General features: G+C 43.8%; 1 protein-coding gene across 1 annotated transcript; it reads left to right on the forward strand.

Moving 5' to 3' along the window:
* Window positions 1-4,261: 4,261 nt before the first annotated feature.
* Window positions 4,262-5,404, forward strand: htr1d (5-hydroxytryptamine (serotonin) receptor 1D, G protein-coupled; the record flags this gene model as incomplete). Its single annotated transcript, XM_084311194.1, has 1 exon — window positions 4,262-5,404. The coding sequence occupies one exon, from the start codon at window positions 4,262-4,264 to the stop codon at window positions 5,402-5,404; it is 1,143 nt and encodes a 380-aa protein (XP_084167320.1).
* Window positions 5,405-10,830: the final 5,426 nt, after the last annotated feature.

Below are 10,830 nucleotides of genomic sequence, written 5' to 3' on the forward strand. Positions count from 1 at the left end.
ATAGAGTAGCCAGGTACTGACACCAGGCCACACACAGCTTTGGCCAACGCTACCCAAGCTACACAAACGACCAAGACAATTCACACACAGCACATGTCGTATCTCCAAATGTTGTGAAGTAACATATGTTTTGTCTGGCAAAAAACATCGTTATTAACAAAACATTCGGGAGGGGAAGGAAGGAAGAGTGGGGTAATGTCCAATGGACATCTTACCTGCACCAAGGAACGCAGGGTGAAAGGCCGCAACACAGGTCTCCACGTTGACGAAAGGCCTCTCGCTGGCGGGACAAAAAGAAGCTATGGCCGGAGCCTTGTCATGGTGCAGGCCCGACTACATCTTCTGTCAAAGATGATGTCGTAGTCAGAGTCATAGCCCCCTGCTATTCTCACGGCTAATGTCAATGGTCGTAGCACAAGCTAACTGCTAACTCTAGGCTAACTGATAGCATCAAACTAACGTTCCCAGCCGAGCGCAGCCGGCAGCTAACGTCGTAGCTAAACAGCTAACTGGCTAACAGTTAGCTCAACCCCTTCTATCGCTAACCATTAGCTAACGCAGAAGCAAGCTATGCGGCTACCACTGAAAAACTGTACAACATGAGAAAAGCAATACAGGTGCTGACACCAGGCCACACACCGTTAGCTACTAGTACTACAGCTAGTCGGCCCGTTTGGCTCCAGAGAGAGAGAGAGAGAGAGAGAGAGAGAGAGAGAGAGAGATATCCACGGCGGGAATAGAATAGAGTGCATTAAAAACTCACCAAACGTCCAAGAGGATGGAGACAACCGCATGGAGTTGACGAAGTTCATCTGCCGAACGACCATCCTCTTCATCTTGGCATAACAATGCTGCACGCGCTGTCTCTAGGTTAGCTAACGCTAGTTAGCCTTTAGCTAAGCTAGCTACTAGCCGACATCATCATGGCTATATCCCGACTGAACCACACGTTAGGACTCAATATTATAACGTAGCTAAAGCTAACTAGCTGTCCCTGTCTTTAGCCGGGATGGCTAGCCTGACTGAACTGTCTAACATGCAACAACTTTCATCTTCAGTCCATCTGCCGAACGATGTCCTCTTCATCTTGGCTGGCATAACCTCCAATGATGCACGCGTGAAATAGTCAGACGCTAGTGATGGGTCGGTCATGAGCGACTCGTTCATAAGAGCCGATTCATTGCCGTGAGTCGAATCGCTCACGTCTGGCAATGAGTCGGTTCATGTGTATGTCATAAATGTCACTATGAATTGAAAATGGGGGACCCTGATGTAAACGAGACAAAAACGTCTTTCTCTGGTCTGCATCCCCTTAACAATTGTGTGTATTGAGCCATACTGTATTGTACCCCTTCTGCAATCTGTTAAATACATTTTTCATTCATTCATTCAACATTAGCAGGACCAGTGGCACGCCAAACAGCCTGCAAACTACCTGGCGTTCTATCGCCATGCTCTAAGACAAACTCTAACCTTAACCAACTTCGAAAGAGTGCCTAAGCTTAAAGGGGAGATGAAGCATATAGCGATATAAACATAGTCATAGCATCAAATTAGTATTTAGATAAGCCACAGAAAAAATCACGTTATAAAAATAAGCAGTTTCTAAGAAAAAACGATTTGTTATGTGAAGCGCTTTATCAACATGGGCGCCGCCATTTTGTTTGGTGACATCACCGTCGCGGGGCATTTAGCTAGCTGGCTACCTGGCCGCAGCCGGGATTCAAAGCCAACTAGCCGGCTAACCCAGCTCGCTAAATGCTGCATGTAGCTAGCAGAACTGTAAAATTTGTTTGAACAGCCAGGAGCAATACAAAAAGAACCATGCGGTCCCGTTGTCTGGTAGGCAACGTTGCATTTACGGATCCACGTGTTTACTAGGCCAGCTACCGCGTGCTTCCTTGACTACTTCCTGTTCACCCAATAAGCATGCTTTTGATTGGCTGAGTCGCACAACGTCATTCAGTACCAACGCACGCAATTGGAGCACGCAATTTCTGTTCGTTTGGCGCTAGAATAATTACATCGAAATAATAAATAACTGGTTATAGGTCTTAAACAACCGTACGATTCCACTTGCACACTCTCCAGAGTTATATTAAGTACACGCTAACGAATATTCATGAATATTTATCTTAGTTGACGTATATATATATTTACCTACCAAACTGCAGCATGCACATGCACAACGCCATCAAGAGTACACCGGTCACACTCACAATAACGTTATTTTTCACTGAACACAGTTAAGATAAAAGTAATATAGCCAAAACTTACTGTAAAGCACTCAGTAGAATCAAATCCGGGGGATGTCGACGTTGCTGTTCTGTTGCCAGTTCACAATGAGAGAGTGCTGCATAGTGGAAGCTAGTATGTGGCTGGGACGTACCATATCTGTTTAAATTGGGGGGGGCATTCGGATCGGTCCAACTTAATGACGACAAACAGCATACATTGAACAGCATACGTTCATTCAACATTTATTAGATATTGGCATTTCAATCATTAAAATGCAACCACAAAACAATATTGATTCAATGACATGTTTTCAACATTGGTTAATTGGTTCATCGGTTAATGGGTGATCCACCATCAATCGTCGACCTTAACCAAAAATCAAGCATTTTGACGATAAATCAACATTGAATTAACACCTTTTGCTATCTGGGACGGTCTTGTCGTCAGGCTTTTAACTTTGGCCACAGCAGGGCTCTCCATCACCATATCAGCTGTTCAGTTCACAGAGAAAGGAGTTTATTGACAAAGACGTATTTTAAAAGTACTCTTTCACACAGACAGGCCTCAAGAGAGTCTATGTCTGTCTGATCTATAATCGAAACTCTATTGAAATTATGCTTGGCTGTAAAACAACACAAGGCAAATTACTCTCCCCCGAGACATGGTACATTTGTTTTATGGAAAGTTAAATACACTGTATGGATAATTTAAAGACGTGAGAAACATAGACACAAGACATTTGTGTTTCGTCACTGCCATTTTATCAGTCCCAAATACATTTAGTCAATCTCAACACGGTTTCCTTCTTCGAAGATTTCAATTTGAAGGACGATGGCGTGAGGCGTGTGGGTGTCAGGAGGCATGTGTTTCAGAGCATCATGCTCCATTCGCAGGAAGAGGTTGAGTTCAATGATTGTTTATGCCAACTTGTGCTCACCTTATGTGTGGGCAGTGCCATGTATGTAGCTTTGTGTGTGAGTGTGTCTGTGTGTGTGCGGTGTACAGTAAATGTGTGTGTATGGACAGAGAGAAGGATATGAGATGTTGCTTGTTATATTACTTGAATATAACTAGTTTTCTTTCTATTTTACTCTCTCTTACCTACAGGGTGAACATGTTGCAGAAGAAGCTGGATTCACTGGGAGCTGAAACTGAACCAAGCCCTGGAAGTGTTCCTGTAGCTACTGGCCTCCACAGCCCAGTCTGGTGCTTTAGATCGCTTGGGGGGGCCTGAAAACATCTTTGCCATTTACTGCATCATTGAATATCTGAGCTAAGGCACGTAGAAGGGTATTGAAAAATCCATGAGTAGACTGCATGAAAGCAGGCTCTCATGATGGATCTGAGTCATGTGGACCATCTCAGGGTCTAGCCTCCTATCATGATCAAAGGACAGCTGGGTTTCGGCTCCAATCTCAATTTAGAAGAGCTTGCATCGGCTTCATGTTTAGATGAGAGAGAAAGTACCGATGAGCCAACCTGCGTATCTGTCGTTAAGCCGCCCGCTTAGGGTTATTGAAAAGGAGGAGACCATTAAAGCAGCAGAGAGATAGGAATCCTCGGTCTGGAGGTGTTGTCGCTAACCCCCTGGCTGGATGATTGGAGATGAGATAAGAACGTTGGGCAGAGAGAAAAGCAGCGCCTGCCTTTACGAGAGGTGAATACAAATGAGGATCCGGCGTCCCTTTAGCTGGACCACCGACGAGAATTTATATTAGTGAACACAATATAACACAATATAAACAATATAATATCACCTTCAATTACGGCACCATTAGTCGTGCGCCGCAGTGTAGAGGATTGAAAATGTAGAAACGGATAGAATTTAGTCTCTCTGTGACTGAGGTAAGGGATAAAGCAATGCGTGAGAACTAGTGGGGACAAATATCAATACAGCCCTCCTCAGTGCCATGCAAGAGGAGAATGTGAGTCTGGATCGATCCCCATACAGATAGAGGTGGTGGTGATGAGGCTTGTTTAAAGCTTGTACATACAGTAGGTGAGCTGAAGGGGCAAAGGCGAGATGGAACTAGATAACAGCTCATTGGAGCTATTCTACAACACCACAGATTTACCCGAGCCCATTACCGCCGCCCCCTGGGACAAGGCCACTCTACTGGGCTTCCAGATCTCCCTATCTGCTGTACTGGCCATTGTTACCCTGGCAACCACACTCTCCAATGCCTTTGTCATTGCCACTATTTTCCTCACCAGGAAGCTCCACACGCCTGCCAACTTCCTGATTGGCTCACTGGCCGCCACGGACCTACTGGTATCCATCTTGGTCATGCCAATAAGTATTGTCTACACCGTCAGCAAGAACTGGTCACTGGGGCAGATCTTCTGCGACATCTGGCTGTCGTCGGATATCACCTTCTGCACGGCCTCCATCCTGCATCTGTGTGTGATCGCCCTGGACCGCTACTGGGCCATCACGGACGCGCTGGAGTATTCAAAGCGCCGCACCATGCGCAGGGCAGGGATCATGATCGGGGTGGTGTGGGTCATCTCCATCTCCATCTCCATGCCTCCTCTGTTCTGGCGGCAGGCCAAGGCCCACGAGGAGCTGACACAGTGCTTGGTGAACACGGACCAGATATCCTACACCCTCTACTCCACCTTCGGCGCCTTCTACGTTCCCACGATCCTCCTCATCATCCTCTATGGACGGATCTACGTGGCCGCTCGCTCCCGAATCTTCAAGACGCCGGCCTCCGGGAAACGATTCACCACGGCACAGCTCATCCAGACCTCCGCAGGCTCTTCTCTCTGCTCCATCAACTCGGCCTCCAACCAGGAGGCGCACCTGCACCTTGCCGCGGGAGGTGCAGGAGGGGGCGGGTCACCTCTCTTCATGAACAGTGTGAAGGTAAAGCTGGCGGACAGCGTGCTGGAGAGGAAGAGACTTTGCACGGCAAGGGAACGGAAGGCCACCAAGACACTGGGCATCATCCTGGGAGCGTTCATAGTCTGCTGGCTGCCGTTCTTCGTGGGTACGCTGGTCATGGCCGTCTGTCAAGACTGTTGGTTCGATCCAGTGCTCTTCGACGTCTTCACCTGGCTGGGATACCTGAATTCTCTCATTAATCCCGTCATCTACACCGCCTTCAATGACGACTTCAAACAAGCCTTCCAAAAACTCATCAAGTTCAAAAGACTGGCTTAGAACTCGTCATCTATTTGAGAACATAAAGGATATGAGGAATATAACTTAAGATATACTGAGCAATGTGTACAGACAGAAAAGGAGGATATAAGAACTGTCATCTTTTGAGAACATAAAGGTATACTGAACAATGTGTACAGACCGAAAAGGAGGATATAAGAACTTTTGAAGAACCTCAGCTTTGAGATATACTGAGTGAAGAAACAGATGATTTATATATATCTTATATATATAAGAGAGAGATTATTTTCTTTCCATACAATATATTATGTAAGGGCAACATGATGGAAATTAGTGGGCTTATTAATAGAAAACACTGTACAATGGAATATGAGGCCTAAAGAAAAATTGTTTGGTTCCTGTTGCCGACCGACCCTGCCGATTTAGGTGCGACCCAAAATTTTGCAATGACGTTTTGTTAAATCTTAGTCAAAAAGTGCAGTCCATGTCAATAATGAGAATATATAAAAAGCAAGTATTTCACAAACAAAGAAATTCCCTATCCATAGTCGCCGTGAAAATAATTATAATAATAAAAAAAAAAAAAATTCCCTACCTACCCATGGCCTTAACTGACAACCAACAGGAACCAACTTTTTTTTTTGTTAGGCCTAATGTATTTTCATGTTGTAAACACATGGTCATTGTAATAGGTCTTTGATCTCCTCTTTATATTGGACCATCATCAGTGCAACTGAAGATCTGTGCCATAAGCTCTTTAGATAGTTCCTCCATATAGACTCATGCATGTATATCTGAAAAGAGAGACCAACTCACTTGTACAAAGGAGGGTGATGTGCAGCCTATCAAAAGGAGATGGTTAAAGATAAATGGAGATTATGTCTTAGACAAAGGAAGGATTTATATTGCAAATGAGAACCAGTTCATCAGAATGGAAAGAGGAAAACTCACTGGGTGAATTGGGGAATGAAAAGCCATGAGATGTATGTTGTCATGGATACCGTACTGTATGTCATATACTGCAGCAGCTCATCTTCCATAATGTTCCTGTGGTACAGTAAATTATTTAGAGACTACAGTATAAAGATTCAACTACTATGTAAATATGTGTGTGTGTGTGTGTGTGTGTGTGTGTGTGTGTGTGTGTGTGTGTGTGTGTGTGTGTGTGTGTGTGTGTGTGTGTGTGTGTGTGTGTGTGTGTGTGTGTGTGTGTGTGTGTGTGTGTGTGTGTGTGTGTGTGTGTGTGTGTGTGTGTGTGTGTGTGTGTGTGTGTGTGTGAGTGTGTATGTGTATGTGAGTGTATGTATGTGAGACGGAGTGTCTGTGTGTGTGTGTGAGTGTGTGTGTTTATGGACATGCATTAATGAGATACACAGGTAAAAAAGTTTTACAAAGTGTGAAATTTGCTCATGATGTTCCTTGGTGTGGTCTGTCTTATCATTAGGTTGACTTGACTGACTTGTACACTTTGCCTTTGAATAAGAATGACCCATTGTCATAGCAACTAATAAATTCTGCCAAAATATGACCATAAGATGGAATATTGAATAAAAATAATGGACAAGCTAAGGTTCACTTTGTATAGCAGTATAACATGCCACCGATCAAACATTTAGGAGTGATACATTTTTTAAATGCTCCTTTTTACTTATAATATGCAGATGGTAAAAGGTTTCGCTGACTCGGATTTGCTTAAAGATGCTCAAATATTTCTGATCATTTGAAATGATGACCATGTGAACTTAACCACAAAATTATGTCCTTATTCCACATTAATTGTGAGTCTATTTCAAATGATCAAAGATCTTACTGCTTTCTTCAAGGAAAATGTCAGGTGTTTTTTTTTCTCTGAGATGTGGGTCCTATCATTCTTACCTCAACAGGAGTTTTAAAACCCCAGAATGTTGTTTGGCATAGTTGTCCTCCATTGAGGTATTTTATTCATATGTTACATTAATTTATCACTCCCCCTCCCTTCCAAAGTTATGCAATTCACCAAATTTACCATATTTGCACAGCGGCCATTTTGCTCTAAAGTCTTGCTCGCCGCGCCATGTGAATGTGGTCAATGCCTGAGCTGTGAGGCATCACTGTGGGAGTCTGAATAGGACACATAGAGGACAAACACACATAGAGGACAAACACATATATTTTTTTTATCTACTTTTTCTCCCATTTTTCTATTTTTCTCCCATCCCAATTTCGTATTGTCCAATTCTACCCTCCCCTGTCTCGAACGCTGTTAGGCCATGCTTCCCACAGGTCGGCTGCAATGTGGACCAAGCCTTGCATCACGTGTCCCCTCCGGTACACGAGGAGGCATCTGTTGCATCTTTTCACCTGAACAGCGCGATCTCTCAGCGGCGAGGGTCTGCGTGGGAGGGACACGCCGCCCCTGTCGCTTCCTGATTCTGCTGCGCAGGCGCACCAACCGACCTGTAGGAGTCGCTGTCCACAACGTCCGATCTGACCCACCAGCTTCCCACCCCCTAATACTGCCAATTGTATTAGTATGAACGACCAGCCAAGCTGGTAGCAACGCAGAGAGCTGGGCTCGAACCCAGCATCTCCTGCATTAGTGGCGAGCGCCTTGCCCACTGCGCCACTTAGCCGCCATGGACAAACACATATCTATAGGACAAACACATAGAGGACACACACATAGAGGACAAATACATAGAGGACACACACATAGAGGACAAACACATATCTATAGGACAAACACATAGAGGACAAACACAGAGGACACACACATAGAGGACAAACACATAGAGGACAAACACAGAGGACACACACATAGAGGACAAACACATAGAGGACAAACACATAGAGGACACACATAGAGGACACACACATAGAGGACAAACACATAGAGGACAAACAGATAGAGGACAAACACATATAGGACAAACACATAGATGACACAGGACAAACACAGAGGACTAACAGATAGAGGACAAACAGAGGACAAACACAGAAGACAAACACATAGAGGACAAACACATATAGGACAAACACATAGATGACACAGGACAAACACAGAGGACTAACAGATAGAGGACAAACAGAGGACAAACACAGAAGACAAACACATAGAGGACAAACACATATAGGACAAACACATATAGGACAAAAAACATCTTCATCCAAGAGCGTGTTATGGCATTATGTTGTTTTTCTTAAGTGATATTTTACAGATTAACATTGCAGTTTAATAAAGGTAGGAATAGATTAGATTAGATTAAAATGTATTGTCATGTTACAGCACAAGTACAGTACAACGAAAATAAGTTTGGCATCCAACCAGAGTGCAAATGTAGTAGTAAAGTGCAACAGCAATATACAATGTATAGGTGGTTAAACTGGGTAAAAAAAATAATAATTAGTACTACTGAGTGTAGTGCTAATCAGATGTATGTACATAGTTGTATTATATAAATAGAGACAGTATGACTACTACTGACCAGCAGCGTAACTAGTATATAGATTAGATATAGTAAGGGACTATGTGCAGGTATATTAGAAATACTACTGCCTGTGGCAATGAACCTGTACAAAACTGCTATAAAATATCTCGCTTATAGAAAAACGTATAAATGTAATATAATAATGCAGGACCTCTTTAGGGGGTCTTTAATCGGCATGCAACAAACTGGACATGCAATTGGAGCGGCACACACACCGGGATACACACACACACACATGCATTGTCTTTCCTCAGTCGCCGATGCGATAGAGTCTCTGCGCCTAACCTAATTTATGGAGAACAATGCACTGAGATATTAACTTCCATCCAGGCAAGATGAGCCATGTGACGTAAGAAAATCTTGAACAAAATGTGTTAACCCTTAAACAAAGTGTGATAATCCTCTTTGTGACATGGCTATGGCTTTTTTTCATCCCATGTTAGACCTGTCGTGTTCACTGGGCATGATTACATCACGCTAAAAGAGAAAGCCATGTTTGTATAATGCAACCACCGGCAGTGGTGCAGTGCTGGGCAACCTCGGTCAAACGGCGTTTGGGCTTCGAAGTGCGCGCATCCTATTATTATGCAAAGTCTAGGTGATAAGTGCCTAGACTTTGCATAATAATAGGATACCGTTTGGCCTCCGCCCATATTACGACTGCACCCCTGACCACCGGTATTGGTTTGTGCAGCGGCGGTCATCGTGTATTCAGGGTGTAGCGAACATGTGGGCGTTGCTGCTCGACCGCGTGGAAAATTACAGACGTGATGACATGTAAGTGCACCCTGTCACTGAAGGTCAAAATCACATCAACGCAGTTAATTTACACACAGAGTCAAGTGGTCTGTATTCGATTATGGTTTAATCATGAAACATGAAAGCTGATGTCACGTGCCGCCAGTCATATGGACAATGGGAATAAATAGCTTTTTGTTTTAGTTTATTTTATAAATTATTCAAAAGATAGCCGATTCACATAAATCATACAGCAGCCTGATATCGCATAAAATATGTAAATAAAGTACTTATTGACCACAGGATAAGCAATATTTTGTCGTATTTACGAAAATATAAAATGTGTACACAGAACGCTCACATGGGAGGCAAGTGCCTTTTCCTCAAGACTACCAAGAAACACTTTTCTTGCCCTTGCCCAAACCCTAACCGTAACCCAAATTTTATATCTTAACCACAACCATTAAACGTTAAAACAAATCATCATAGTATTGTTGTTTATATCATGGTGGGTGGGTGTCTTCTCACTCACCCGCAACCAGGGACCGAAACTAAAGCCCGCCGCCCGCCAGGGGCGGGCTGTTTTTACCTTTGGCGCATGACACTTAGAGGGCTGCCCGCCGTGTGGCGTGTAGACGTGTAGTTCATAACTTCATAACGATACTCTTGTGCGAGTACAGATTATAGCCGCTCGTCTTTTTTTTCCTCCGCCGCGAGATCGTTAAAAAACTACAAGTCCCACATCGCACTCAAGTCAACGGTCCAATCACAGTAGAGTGACGTAACTGGTTTCATGAGAAAAAAAGCAAATGATCAATCGGAAGCTATCATTTGGCTTGTTTACTTCCATCTGCTCTAGTCTATATCGGACCTCCAAGAGCTAACGTTACTGTTTAAACAATGACCCAGTCAACTATTCACTTTTAGTTTAATACATGACGAGGCATTGTCTAACGGTATCTAGCTGGCTAGCTACTGATAGCTGCTGATATCAACAAATGCTCCAGCAATAGTCTACTCGAGTGCATAATACCTCCGGTCCCTCGTTAGCTAGCTTAGCTAGCTCACGTTGATCCATCTGTCCCAGTAAACTAAATTGTCTTAACGTTATCTACCGGGCTAGCAGTAGCTACAGATAGCTCCTGATATCAATGTCTTATAACATTGATTGAATGCGTATTCTAGCTGAGGGCATGTTGAATGTGATTTGACAAAAGAACGGTAACGTTATAAATAGGTCCAGCTGCATCGCCGGAGAAT

Source organism: Notolepis coatsorum (genome assembly GCF_963971535.1).
Source record: "Notolepis coatsorum genome assembly, chromosome: 3".
In the NCBI taxonomy this organism is placed as follows: domain Eukaryota; kingdom Metazoa; phylum Chordata; class Actinopteri; order Aulopiformes; family Paralepididae; genus Notolepis; species Notolepis coatsorum.